This window comes from Centroberyx gerrardi, chromosome 12 (genome assembly GCF_048128805.1).
Source record: "Centroberyx gerrardi isolate f3 chromosome 12, fCenGer3.hap1.cur.20231027, whole genome shotgun sequence".
In the NCBI taxonomy this organism is placed as follows: Eukaryota; Metazoa; Chordata; class Actinopteri; order Beryciformes; family Berycidae; genus Centroberyx; species Centroberyx gerrardi.
Window position 1 is genome coordinate 15498238 of NC_136008.1, and position 14787 is coordinate 15513024.

Sequence of the window (14787 nt, forward strand, 5' to 3'; positions counted from 1 at the left end):
ATCATTTTAGTTCAGCTTTAGTTTTCCCACGAAGTCTAATTAAAAAAAAAAAAAAAAAATTCAGTTTAACACCTAGTTGTCATTTAGTATTAGTTTCAGTTTATGATAATCACATCAAAATCCCCTACCAGAAATTTGGTGTGGCTCTGACAGGCTACTTCTAACTTCTTCTGTCACACATTTTGTGATATTTATAGTCAGAGCTACAGTCTGTTCACCTCTTTAATTTTACATGCAACACTGGTGTCCTTGCATTACTGAGGGATTTTTTTGTGGAATTCATTTGTTTTTAGAATAGAAATTGACAGAATTTTTCATCTTTAAAATGATCTGATGATGTGTATATGGGTTGTACATTCTAAGGGGTTTAAACATACACTTAAGTTACATTCTCAATATTGCATACTGTTCAGAAAATATTTTTTCTAAATACCCTTTTCTTATTTCTTTCTCCGTAGCTCTGAAGTCCTCCAGCCGAACGTTTCTTGATGCCACATCAGTTATTTAATTCAGGACAAGAGATGAGAGGAGAAGACGTGAAGAGGAGAGTCCAGCAGAAGTGGACTCCACTGTGGAGCACTAAGACTCTCATGGCTGAGACTCACAGCCCTCAAAACCATCATATGGCATTCATTATGATACTGTAAAATGGAAACCGATGCATAATATTAAACACTGTCATAATGGTACGTCACCCTGTACATTTGTTTTAATGAACTAGGTATGAATCAGTGTTTATATTGTAGATGAGCTTTTTATTATGTATTTTACAGCAAAACAAACAATTGGAAAAACCACAGCAGACAGACAAATCCAGACAAACTGCCAGATATTCTGTGGATAAAGCACCAGCAATGTTGTACTGTCTTTTTCTTTTGTTGTCGCCAGTCCTGTGTGTATGGCAAGTCTGTACAGAGTATTAAAATGTTTTAAACATTTTGTTGTATTCATTTTTTTGCCATATTCATTCACTTTGCCACAGTTAAATTTGACATGAAATCAAGTATCTTCTCATGGTGTCTGATGTTACAGTTGATGTACATTGGTTGCAGACAACAAGCAAGACCATAGCATGCAAATCCTCTACAGTTCAGTAAAGCTATGTGTGAAACCACCTGTTTGTGAAAATGCGGTTGAAAACAAGCTGCAGATAATTTCCACTGATACCAAAGCACAACAGCTAACCCACATAGAGCCCAGCCTGCTCTCTGCACAGATAGAGCAGCACTATGAGAACCACTACTGCCGTTACACAAAGGGAAGCAGAACTTGAGTAGGAAATAGTAATGAAGAATGGTTTCTCCTGCACACCAGAAAAGGTGACATTTGTTTACCACAAGCCTTGTGTTCTCAGTCCGAGTTAAACATCAGACGCATACCACAACCCGGGCTATTCAGCAGGGGTACAACTCTGATACAGGCAGCCGAGAAGGAACACAAAACCACATAGTTGGTTTAGAAAAATACATTTGAAGCTGTTATTAATACAGCGACTTTATTTTAATTCATTTAAGCACTGATCTATTCTCCCTTGGTAGGTCTCTCTTTCCAGAACCAGAAGCAGAGCACTACAGAGAGAATCGCCTCAAGCCCCAGCACAAGAAACTGCAGCGTCTCAATCTGTTAGAAACAAACAGAGCATCGATTATTGAAAAAATTACTCACAATTGCTTACAGACTTCATCTAATCTAATCTTCAGTGTGGCTTTCAACGAGGCACAGCATTAGTTTTACATTAGCAGAAATGAAATGCTCAGTAAGCTCATCTCTGAACTCCTAGGTGTTGATGTTGTCATATGTTCAGCATGGCCTTTATTTGTCCCTACCTTCAAATGATGTTTGTTTTGTGGATTCCAGTGAGCCAAGTCAGTGCTTATCAAAGCCGCTGCAACTGCTGCTACAGTAATACAGCCGCAGTTGACGAAGAAGCACACCTGGAACGAAAACAAAAATTATACAACACTGATTTCTATTGATTTGCAACCTGTGTGACATAATTCTTGGCAGGCCTATTGTGTTGTACTCACAGGTAGCAATCTTGGATATTTGAACAACAGGTTGGATAGTAGTCCAGCAATGATGAACTGAAGAGGAAGATGAGAATGTGTGTGTTGAGCAATAAGTTATATTAATATTCTATTGGCTCTGTTTTGAGTGAGCTAATGTGATAATACAATTATAGTTTTGCTGGCTACATTCATTGATTGATTTTTAACATTTAATTTATTTCCTGTTTGAGCAAAACTTACAAGTGACCCAGTCAGATGTGAGAGTCTGAACAAAGTGAAAAGGGACTGAGCCATCTCCTGGGTCAGAGCGAAAAGAACTCCCACTCCGACACTGAGGAGGCCACACATCATCTGCAGAGACTGACAGAGGAAAACACATAAGTGACTGATGCACTGATCTGCTAATTAAAGTCATGTAGTTGATAGGAATTGTTAAATAAAATTGTACAAGCCTCCTATAGTGAGCATACTCACATCAGCAAGGAAGCACACACTGCTAATAACATATATATTAATGTCATGTGAAGATTTGTAAGATTGTTCTACAAACTTGGCTTTATTTCCATGTGTATTATTGTATAATGTAGTATGAATTTCGTTTTCATTCATTCATTCATTCACTTATGTTTATATGCAGTTGTGATTTTCATCTAAGTCATAACAATAGATAAACACAATCTGAATAAATAATAAATAACACACAAACGATTGTACTTTTTCATGTCAAGACATTGTTTTAGCATTCAGTGTGTGGGATGGAAAACGCATGTGAACGTTTAGAGTTAAGAAATGGTAGAACCTCCTTAACAGCAATAATGTCAACCAAATGTTTCCTGTAGCTGCTCAACAGACCTAAGAAGTATTTTGGACCATTCCTCTTTGCAGAACAGTTTCAGTTCATTGATATTTTTGGGATGTCTTGCATGAACGGCTCGCTTCAGGTCACGCCACAGCATCTCAATAGGCTTAAGGTCAGGACGCTGTGTGACCCAAGCTGTGTTAAGTTTCAGATCGCAAACAGTTACCCTGATACTCTCCTGTAGAATTTCATACTACAATTTGGAATTCATTGATCCCTCAATCATTGCCAGCTGTCCAGGTCCTGAGGCAGCAAAGCAGCCCCAAACTATGACGCTGCCTCCACCATGCTTTGGTGGTTTGGTTGAGGTTCTGGTGTGCAGTGTTCTTTCTCTCCAAACATAACATTGTTGTCTTTTTGCCAAAAAGGTCAACTTTTGTCTCATTTGAACATTGTACCAGTAGCATTGTGGAACAGCCAGGTGGGCTTCAGCAAACTTGAGACGGGCAGCCATGTTTTTGTTTTCGAGAACAGTGGTTTCCTCTGTGGTATCCTTCCATTAACACAACTCTTATTCAATGTTTTTCTTATTGTGGACTCATGAAAACAGACATTAGCAAGTGTAAGAGATGTCTGCAGATCATTCACTGTTACCCTAGAGTTCTTTGTCAGCTACATGAGATTTGTACGGCACTCTTGCTGTGATCTTTACAAGACGGCCAGGCCTACAGAGAGTAGCAATGGGGCTGAATTTCTTCCATTTGTTCCATTTATCAGCCTGGCTGTCGGCTGATGGAGGCCCGAGTTTTTAGAGATGCTTCTGTAGCCCTTTCCAGCCTTATGAGCATCAACAACTCTTCTTCTGAGATCCTCTGAAATCCCTTTTGACAGGGGCATGTTTCACTTCAGATCTCTGCTGTGAAGAGCAGACTCTGTTGGTATCCAAACTGCGGACAAGGCACCTCTAACCCATATCTGAATGTATCCACGTTGATTGGATTACCTGACTCCAATTACCCCGTTTCATAGAAGTCATTATCCTTGAGGTTTACATACTTTTCCCAGCCTAGACTGTGAATGCTTAAACAATGTCTTCAATAACAACATGAAAAAGTACAGTTGTTTGTGTGTTATTTGTCTATTCAGATTGTGTTCATCTATTGTTATGACTGAGATGAAAATCAGACCACATTTTAGGACTTAATGCAGAAATCCAGGTAATTCCAAAGGGTTCACAACTGTAAAAATGATTTTGATATTGATTACATAAGCTCCAGTTAATTTCTGTGCCTCCACTGTGATAAAGAATGTTTGACATTACAGGTAAAGTACATATTCAAACAGAAGATTGTATAATAGAATATTGTGATCAATTTAGATTGGACCAAAGTTACTATTTATTTTTTATTTTTTTTCCTTTTGTTTTTATTGAGAAATACAAAGACTACCTTGGTCAGCACATTGGCAGGATATGCATTGAAAAGAGCATGTGGGAGTAACTATGTCAGCAAAGTCTTTTCGGTTACACACAGCAGTGGGTTTTTGAGGACAAAATAAATAAATAAATAAAATTTAAAAAAAGATTTAAAAAAATAAAAAATAGAGAAGAGAAAAAAAGAGAAAAGAGAAAAACACTTCACTTCTTTTCCAGGTGGCAGTCAGTTCCTCATCATACAATTACATTCTGTAATACTTTCATCCGGGGAAAAATTAAAAAACTCTCCTTTTCCTCACAATATATTTAAGACTTTGTATATTTCAAACAATGACCCACCATCCTCAAATACATTGCAATGTCTACCAGTAAGTTTCTCTCTCTTTTTTTTTTTTTTCCCCAAAAGGTAATTACATACAGATTTCTATGGAAGCCTATTCCCGCCACTCAATAAAATAAAAAACAACTCAATTCTGACTTTATATCTCACAATTCTGACTTTATATCTCACAATTCTGACTTTATTTCTCACAATTCTGACTTTTTCTCACAATTCTGACTTTATATCTCATAATTCTGACTTTATTTCTCACAATTCTGACTATATCTCACAATTCTGACTTTATATCTTGGAATTCTGACTTTTTATCTCAGAATTCTGACTTTTTTTCTCACAATTCTGACTTTATATCTCAGAATTCTGACTATATATCTCACAATTCTGACTTTATATCTCACAATTCTGACTTTTTTTTTCTCGCAAAAAAAAACAACTTTGAATTCCGAGATATAAAGTCATAATTCTGAGAAATAAAGTCAGAAGTGGAAGAAATAAAGTCAGAAGTGGAAGAAATAAAGTCAGAATTCTGAGAAATAAAGTCAGAATTGTGAGATATAAAGTCAGAATTCTGAGAAAAAAACTCACAATTTAGTCGTTTTTTATTTTATTGAGTGGCGGGAATGGGCTTCCATAGCTTTCGGCAAGTGGTAGGCTATACAAAATGTGTAACTACCTTTTCCCTACCCCCCGTAACCCCCGACCCTACCCACCAGTCCCTCCCAGGCAGGCTACAACTCAAAAAAAAAAAAAAAAAATCAGAATGATAGATTAACACAATAACTAGAGCAATGACATTAAATTACAAAAAAAAAAAATTACATAAACAAAGATGCACATACAGAGATACCATACATATCGCTACACACATTCATCCAGGTTTTCTTGTATTGCTATATATACAGTATAGACATATGTATATACATTATATACACATACATATATACACATAGCCTATACACTCACTGAACACTATTAGGAACACCATACTAATACTGGACAGGTATCAGCTTTGAGCTCAATGTCAACTGGCTACCAAAGTGACATCCGCCTCAAGGTTCGATGTGTTGTGCGTTCTGAGATGCTTTTCTGCTCACCACAGTTGTAAAGAGATTATCTGAGTTACTGCTGCCTTTCTGTCAGCTCCAACCAGTCTGGCCGTTCTCCTCTGACCTCTCTCATCAACAAGACGTTTCCGTACGCAGAACTGCGGCTCACTGGATGTTTTTTGTTTTTCACACCATTCTGTGTAAACGCTAGAGACTGTTGTTTCAGAAATACTCACACCAGCCCATCTGGCACCAACAACCACGCCGCGGTCAAAGTCACTGAGATCACATTTCTTCCCCATTCTGATGTTTGATGTGAACATTAACTGAAGCTGCTGACCTGTATCTGCATGATCTTATGCATTGCACTGCTGCCACATGATTGTATGATTAGATGATTACATGAATAAGCAGGTGTTCCTAATAAAGTGCTCGGTGAGTGTATGTATATATATTTAAAAGATAAATAAATAAAACAGATAAAAAAAATATGATAATAATAATAAAATAAATAGATAAATAAATAAAAATGGAATGAAGAGTGGCGCTATGCATCATTCCAGTTTGTTATCCCAATAACCGTAGTAAAATAATGTATAAATGGGTTGCAGGTTTTCCTGAACTCAGCTTTTTTTCCCTTTTAAAGTAAATTCTATTTTCTCTAGTTTTAAAATAAGACACATCTTTCACCCATCTAGCATGAGAAATAGGATAAGCTGGCGGGCTAGTAAACAAGTAAAAGCAACAGCATTATAAGTATTTGTTGACCAGACAGAATTCTCCATTTTAACACTGAAAATAGCGGTCAAAGGATCTGGTTCAGCTTGTATGTTGTAGGCTTCGTTCAGAGATTTAGAGAGTGACCCCCAGAATCCATGCAGGCACGGGCATGACCAAAACATGTGGAATAGAGTGGCTGGTGCTAATTTACATCTATCACAAGTGGGATCCAGATTTGGGTATATTTTGGCCAATCTGACTTTCATAAAATGTATATGATGCACAATCTTAAACTGAATAAGCCCATGTCTGCTGCAAGGAGATGAGGTGTTTATTTGTTCAAGAATTGCATTCCAAGTTTCATTAGAAAGCGGGGGGCCTAAATCCTGTTGTGTTCTAATTATATTTAAAGACTGGGGGTTCAGCTCACCAATAGTATCATAGATCCGTGAGATTATACCCTATACACTGGGTGTATTCCCCTCATCAACCAGGTTACGTACCATAGCATAGTAATATCTGACCATGCCTCCCTTTCCCTTGAACTGACTTTTCCAGGACAACCCACCCCTTGCAGATCTTGGCGTCTGAATTCTCTCCTGCTTTCGGAACCTACATTTATTACACTTATGGGTGATCAAATCAAGTTTTTTAGTGAGACTAACACCTCCTCAGAAACATCCCAGGGTGTTCTATGGGAAACTCTGAAAGCCTATCTGCGTGGTTACATCAACAGCTATGGATCAAATAATAAAAAGGAAAGTGCTGCTAAACTTAAAGAGCTTTCAGATGGTATTGAAGAGGTAGATGCACAGTATGCCATCTCCCCAAACCCAGAGCTTTATAAAAAAAGAATCAGTCAGAATTCAATTTGGCCTCTACAGCTAAAGCTGAACAATTAATCCTTAAGGCTCACCATTCAATGTATGAGTACGGTGATAAATCCGGCAAACTCCTTGCTCATTAGGCACGCCAGTCTTTGGTTTTGAGGCAAATAATACAAATCCAGACCTCTTATGGTTCCATTGTCACAGACCATAAACAGATAAATGATGTGTTCTTTGAGTTTTATAAAAAAAAAACTGTACACCTCAGAATGCAGCAACAACTTAAGTATGACTGACTCTTTCTTTGAAGGTCTAATCCTACCTCAATTAGATAATTTTGACAGATCTAACCTTGACAGTCCTCTATCAGTTGAGAAGGTCCAGGAAGCCATAAAAAGCATGCAGTCAGGAAAGGCCCCTGGCCCTGGATTTGTAGTAGAATTTTATAAAAAGTTTGCACCTCTGCTTTTGGCTATGTATTCCGAGACATTGTTAGAGGGTCAGTTACCTCCCACTCTGAGACAAGCCTAAATGCCTCGCTAAACGCCTAGAAAAAGTGCTCCCACACATTATATCCCCAGACCAGACAGGATTTGTGCAAGGGAGGCGCTCCTTCTTTAATACTCACAAGCTTTTCAACATCATTTATACTGACCCACAGTATGCTACCCCTGAATTTGTAATATCTCTGGACGCAGAAAAAGCGTTTGACCGGGTGGAGTGGGGCTTCCTCTTTGAAACTCTGGAAAGATTTGGTTTTGGACAACATTTTATTTCTTGGGTGAAATTGTTATACACAGCCCCCTTGGCATGTGTTCGCGCAAATGATCTACAATCTCAGTATTTCCCTCTCCAAAGAGGAACAAGACAGGGCTGCCCCCTCTCCCCACTGCTTTTCCATCTGGTAATTGAGCCACTTGCCATCTCGCTACGACAATGTCAAACCTTTGAAGGTATAACCCGAGGGAATACCCAATATAAGGTAACGTTATATGCAGATGACCTTCTGTTGTTTGTCAGCAATCCCACTTCTTCAATACCCTCTATCTTATCTAAATTAGATCAATTCAGGAAATTATCTGGCTACAAGTTGAATCTGGGGAAAAGTGAATTGTTCCCTGTCAATTTACCTGTTCAAAATATTCCTCACTCCACCTTCCCTTTCAGGAGAGAAAGCTCTCATCTTAAATACCTTGGTATAATTGTTCCTAGAGCCTTCAATCTTCTTCTTAAACCTAATTTAACACCTTTGATAAATAAATATAAACAAGACTTAGAATGGTGGCGCACCCTGCCACTATCAATGGCAGGTCGCATCAACATGATCAAAATGAACATAATCCCTAGATTTTTATATATCTTCCAAAACATTCCAATATTTATTCCAAAGAAGCAATTCGTTTTAATTGATAGTATTTTCTCAAAATTTATCTGGAATAATAAACAGCCACGCATCAATAAGCGCTTCCTGGAGAGATACAGAAGGGAGGGAGGAATGTCTATGCCTAATCTCTTACATTACTATTTTGCAAGTAATATTCAAAAGATAATCTTTTGGGTCAAAGGTCACACTGATGATAATATGCCGGACTGTGTTGCCGCAGAGTCTTATAACCTTCCTATCCACTCCTTAGTCTCTTCTGCTTTACAAGCATCCACGGGCAGCTCAACTAATAATCCTGTGATATCCCACACACTTAAAATCTGGTCGCAATTCAGGAAACATTTTGGCTTGCTAAACCCCTCTGTCATGGCACCCATTATGTCTAACCACCTCTTTACTGCAGCTATGATAGATTTGGCCTTTCGTGCTTGGCACAGGAACGGGATCCATTTTATTAGGGATCTCTACATGGATGGCATATTTGCATCTTTCGAGCAATTAGCAATAAAACACAAGCTGTCACGTGCTCATTTCTTTCGATATTTACAGCTGAGGATTTTTGTTAAAAAACAATATAACCCCTTTCCCAACTACCCCAGTGGATAAGTTGCTATCCCTGAATACAAAGTTACTATTTAAGACAAAGAATAATTTATATCCCTTATAGTCAGGAGTGTGGGAGTATGTGAAGAGAAAAAAGAAAAAAAATCCCAAATCTTAGTAGAATTTAAACTGTCTATGACTGATATACAAACTTGATGCAAATTATAAACTGTGGAGCTATACATTCACACTGCTATTAAAAAAAGGCTCCTACAGTATGTTTTGACTGATTGTAGTGACTCTCTTACCCCCAACACAGCAGGTTGCTTCTGCAGCAGATCGTGCAGCGGTCCTTTGGCATCCAGCATGATCTCTGAAGCTTGGTAATAACTGATCAGAGGTTCCTTCTTGTCCTCTGGGCCCGGCGCTTCCTCGGCTCCCTGGATCTCCATGTTGATATCAGCACAAGCCATGGTGCCTCTCTGACCTAGGATGATGATGGTTTCCCTTATGTTGTTTAATGATTCATTTAAACATCGCCATATTCCCTTCACCTTTTATTGTAAACCCTTTCTCCATTAGCCTTAAAATAATGTACAGTATTGTACAGTAGTGTAATTAGCCATAAAAAGCATGTAAAATGAAGTTTAAGATTACAATTAACTTTATTGATTCCTGGGGGGATATTAGGTCATTGGATCAGCAACAAATAGGAAAGAGATAAATATACAATAAATAACAGTGAAACTTAAAAATTAGGGGACATTAGGTCATTGGATCAGCAATCAGTTTACAGTTTTAGAAATGTATAATCCATTGCAAGGTCATAAATGCAGGGTGTGGAAAAGTGCATCACTGGCTTTTCATATTTATCAGGTTTACAAAGCAGATGTACGTTCACATCAGCATAGTCTTCATTAAGCATAGTGGATAATTACTAATTACATTTGAATTTAATATACTAATTTATTATATAAATTTCCTCTGTTTTCATAGTTGAACATTTTTAATTATGATCTACAGGTACAACAAATAAGTGCAACATAATTCTAAGCAAGCTAGGACTTTCCCAGTTCTTTAACATCCTAGAAGAGAAAATTGTCTTTTGTTTTTAACTCTTTTTATTGTATATTTAACCTAGTTTAACAATGTACTTTTTAACCCTTATGTAAATGCCAAGTATTTCAGATGTTTTCTCCTTCTGCAATTTGTGCATAACAATAAACAAACAAACATTATGTTAGGCACTGACAAGCGAGATGTAGCTTTTAATCTAAGTTATGATACAGTACGTCAACAGCCTGTCCCCGCACTCTGGTCCTCATCCACTTAACAGACTTTTTGTTTATCTCAAATGACATATGTAACAAACAAGCATAGAAACATCCAATTCTATACATACAGTATGTACACATATGCAGACTATGAAATGTGGATCTACATACAAAAGATCCACATACTGCACATACAACATGCACACAGATCATGATGCACAGGCGTAATAAAAAAACAAAAATATACACTTTCGTTCTTGTTTGTATTTTGAGACCCCGAGGGAAATCAAGCTCTGCATTGCAGATACATTTATCAAAGCTTTTTTTTTCAGCGCAATTCAATAAATTCTTAGATTGTGATTCTTACCACGTTTGGCTCGATTGATATCTATTTCATACCCTTTGTATCTGTCTCAAACAACTGCACTTCTCTTTAGGCATCAGTTCCTCTTTCCTGAGATTAGTTTGAAAGTTGAGGTCATCAGCCTAACTTCCTCACTCTATCAGTGGGTGCAACCATATCAACACTGCAACTATGAGCATTTAACTTCAATTTCAATTTTTCACTACAAATTTGAATATACAATATGTTTGGGATATGCACTTAATGTCTGAAATTGTATGCGTGGTATTTCTGATTTGTTGAAATCACATTTTGCTGGTTAGTGAATCAGTGTTAAATACCACAGTATTCATTTTATTTTAATGTTTTTTACTTGTTTTTAAGAAGACAAGATGTATGGCTTGTTAACTGTAAGCATAAATACATTAAAATCTCATGTAATAAACTTGCCTGCTACAGTTTTCTTGCTCTTCTTTTGCACTCTCCTGCCTCACCAGTCCCCACATATACTCTTTGCATCATACATACACATAGAGTACACATGCATGCATGTCATGCACGTGGGTGTACATGGGACAGAGAGAAAGGTGTGAGAGAAAGAGAGAGTGAGAGAGAAAGAGAGAGAGGGAGATAGTGTATTGGCATGCATTTCCTTAAGCTCATTTCACAAAGCATAGAATTTGAGGTCTGACTCCGTCTTCAAGTTGAGAGAAGAAAAACGGGTAGGTATCACTAAAAACCTTTAAACTTTAGAGCATCACTGTTTTGATTTGCTTTCATCTAACATTCTCTGCTCATTGCTTGTTCACAGGAGAATGAAGTACACATTTAAAACTGATAACTCTATGGTCATCACCATACCCATCGGGAGTCTCAAGGAGGCCCAAGAGGGTCAGCTGCTGCCAGAGAAATTCCACTGTGTGTTCAAAGATGCCTACAAGGTCTATGTTGTTAAGGGAAAACCTAAACCTTTTGGGGTAGGTTCACATATATATATATTTTTTTTTACAAATAGTGACATGGACAATTATTATCACAGCCAATTATCACATGCACAGAGATATTGTCCTGGACAGCTCTATGGTTTCCTTTTTGGCATCTGGTTTACACCAAAAATGTAGCACTATTGTATTTTCTGTTCATTTATTTTCTGTCTATTTTCTTCTTTTTACAAGGCAGCCCAAGCCATCGCTGGTGTCTTTGTCTTCAGTCTCGGTCTGCTTCTTGCCCAGACAATGACAAGAACAAATGACTTAGGTTGGCTCTACACTATACCCAGTGTTCTGGTAAAGAGAAATTCAAATGAATAATTTACTGTTCAAAATAAATTATTGTTCTGGATGATTCTTTGAAACGTCTGAATGATTAATAAACAATAATTAAATGTAAATCAGTTCTGTTTACATCATATTGCTTGTGTTGTTTAATGTCATCCTGTAATGTAAATGATGACTGTTATATTTCAGTGTAAAATAATAACTTGAAGAAATATTTTTTAAATATCTTAGTTTGTGATCTCTGGTGTGGTGTCCTATGCTGCGGGACATTCTCCAAACATGCATGTGGTAAGTAAACTTCAATTAAAAATGAAGAGTTTGTTCCCAAATGAAATATCCACCAACTGGCATAAGTGAAATCTCCTCTCTCTTGGAAAAAATCTAAAATTGGGTTTTTCAGAACTAATAAATAATAATAAATTCTGATCATTCACACTGGGATTTGGATTTGGTAATCCAATTCTACCTTTAATCAATCTTAAATGTTGTGTCAAAACTCAAAGACAGAGATTAGGAAGATTAGGATTAGATAGTTTTGATGGCAAAAATCAGGGTCATTTTACCAAGAAATTGTGATCAGGATGTGGGGAAAATGTAGCCTATACATCTTGAATATGGATTAGAAATAGTAATGTGTGAATGTTTACATTCTATTGAATGTCAATAACGGTTAATGAGAGATGCTCTTGTGAACCTTTATTTTACAAAAGGTTCTTGAATTAATGAATGAAAAGTTTGCAGACAAATGGGAAGTTTTGTTTTGAATTATTTTTGCCATCCAATGAGACTTTGAATTTTGTCTTAAAGTTTTTATTCATTGTACACTCCGCAAAAAAGTGAATAAAAGTAACATACAAACTATCTTTTATACTTTTTCCATCTAGTTCTTTTTGGCATAACATGTTATGTCATAACGTCATTTGCCCAATAGATGGTGAGATAGAGTTCTATCTCAAATCTGAATTCTGTAATTTTGATCTTGTGGTATCTGGATTAGTATGATCCTGATAATTTAAAAACTGACTCAAAATCAGCAAGATCAGTCTGAACCTGGATTGCAAAAAAGGGGACTATAGAATCCTTATAATTCTGATCCAGATAATTTTGACAAATTGCGCCCAGGTGACTCTGAAAGGCTCCTGCGTTGCTGAGTCGTCACAGGTTGTTGCCTATTTTACCCTACAGACAAAGCTGTCATTCTCTCTGAACATCATCAGCTTCTTCTGGTCAGTTGTGGCTGTTTCTCTCTGCGCTCTCAATTTTCATGACCCACACGGTGTCAAGGTAAGAAAACATACCATTAGACTTGGTTGGGTGACCCCCGTAACTCTCTGAAATACAAAACAGTGACAAATATTTATTCAATTCAAGAAGTTTCTCAACTTTTTTATTAGGTGTCTCTTGGGATCAAGGGAATGATTGCAGTTCTCCTGGTTGTTGAAATGATAATTGCCTTATTCTTGATCTACTGGTTGAGTAAAGCAGTATGCAGACAACATTTCAACACTCTGGTATGTCAGTACATTTCTCATACATAGCTATATATGAGAGTAACATAATGTTACATAACTAATAGTACTCATTCTTTTTTGCAGCCCATTATAATGCTGAGACAGGAGGTCAGAACTGCTTGATGGAGCTCAGCAGACCAGCGACCAACCAGCTATTTTACATAGCCTATTTGTGCTACTTTTAATTTCACAATAGTATAAAAAAGTGCATAATATCAATGTCATATCTTGTTTTGTAAAGCACCTTGTAACCTTGTTTTGAAAAGTGCTATGTAAATAAACTTTAGTATTATTATTAGTATGTAGTCTTCATCATACTACCTACTAAGAATGCGTTGTTAATTCTGATGAATATTGTCTTAGCTTTATAAATATGCAAACAACACATTGCATGTGAATATAAAAAGCTACTTTTTGGAAATAAATTGCCTATAATTTTTGGATATCAAATTTCCAAAATAAAGGAACACATTCCTTCTTATATTGCATCATTTCATCATTCTATAATAACATGAAGCTTATTCATATTGAATCCAATGCACAACAGAACATATAATAATTAATTTCTTTAAATGCTAACTGTGAAAAGTTTTTATTGACTCTCTTTTTAGATAAGATTGAGGACATTGGGTCTAAGATTTCCTGCCCCATTTTGTTTACTAAGGTATCCTGGTGTATCTCCTCATCTAGATACTCTGAGTCAGTTTAGGCCGATCTCTCTTAAGGAACTAATGGACACTCTTCCAGTCCTCTTGACATCATATCACCCAAATTCCTTTTAGAAGTTTTAGATACTATGGGACCTAGCTTGTTCTCTATTGTCAACAGCTCTCTGTGTTCTGGTTGTGTCCCTGATTACTTTAATACAGCCTGTGTTCAGCCTCTTTTAAAAAATTTGTATGTGGGTCGATATTTCAGGGATCGCCCTAGACTGTTTTTTGACCACGTGGTGTGCCACAAGGCTCAATTCTTGGCCCAGTTCTTTTTTCCTTGTATATGCTCCCTCTAGGTCACTTAATTAAGACGGCATAGCATCTCCTTCCATTGTTATGCCGATGATACCCAGCTGTACCTCTCAGACAAGCTGAGTGAACTAAATAAGTTGGCCTCTTTGCATAGCTGTTTAATAGATGTCAAGGTCTGGGTGTCCAATTTTCTTTTTACAATTCAATTTCGGTCAAAAATGAAGTTCTTGTTATAGGTCCTGAGTGCACATCCAGCCTAATTTGACCTGCCCTTGGTCTGCTAAATCAACATATTAAGCCTGCCTCCAAGAATT

General features: G+C 37.0%; 3 protein-coding genes across 5 annotated transcripts in view; 2 read left to right on the forward strand and 1 right to left on the reverse strand.

Annotated features, from left to right (window-relative positions):
- The window catches only part of plekhg4b (pleckstrin homology domain containing, family G (with RhoGef domain) member 4B), a 26660-nt gene extending 25721 nt beyond the window's left edge, over positions 1–939 (forward strand). Inside the window, exon 23 of the mRNA XM_078287217.1 lies at positions 459–939. Coding sequence (XP_078143343.1) covers positions 459–464 — 6 coding nt within the window. The 3' untranslated portion in view covers positions 465–939. The remainder of the gene's footprint in view (positions 1–458) is intronic.
- On the reverse strand, positions 640–11235 carry LOC139924742 (uncharacterized). 2 transcript variants are annotated; one of them, XM_071915877.2, is made up of 6 exons: positions 11171–11235; positions 9412–9590; positions 2250–2369; positions 2028–2084; positions 1827–1934; positions 640–1620 (listed from the first exon to the last, which is right to left on the reverse strand). In XM_071915877.2, exons 2-6 carry the CDS (start codon positions 9574–9576, stop codon positions 1522–1524), a joined length of 549 nt encoding a protein of 182 aa, XP_071771978.2. In that variant the 5' UTR covers positions 9577–9590; positions 11171–11235; the 3' UTR covers positions 640–1521. The 2 variants fall into 2 exon arrangements, with proteins under 2 accessions (XP_071771978.2, XP_071771979.2); XM_071915878.2 differs by lacking the exon at positions 11171–11235 and adding an exon at positions 10745–10827.
- A 111-nt stretch (positions 11236–11346) lies between these two features.
- LOC139924752 (membrane-spanning 4-domains subfamily A member 4A) lies at positions 11347–13933 on the forward strand. 2 transcript variants are annotated; one of them, XM_071915893.1, is made up of 7 exons: positions 11347–11442; positions 11532–11697; positions 11896–12006; positions 12229–12285; positions 13183–13281; positions 13392–13508; positions 13593–13933. In XM_071915893.1, exons 2-7 carry the CDS (start codon positions 11536–11538, stop codon positions 13629–13631), a joined length of 585 nt encoding a protein of 194 aa, XP_071771994.1. In that variant the 5' UTR covers positions 11347–11442; positions 11532–11535; the 3' UTR covers positions 13632–13933. The 2 variants fall into 2 exon arrangements, with proteins under 2 accessions (XP_071771994.1, XP_071771995.1); XM_071915894.1 differs by having other exon boundaries at positions 13392–13468.
- The last annotated feature ends 854 nt before the right edge of the window (positions 13934–14787 follow it).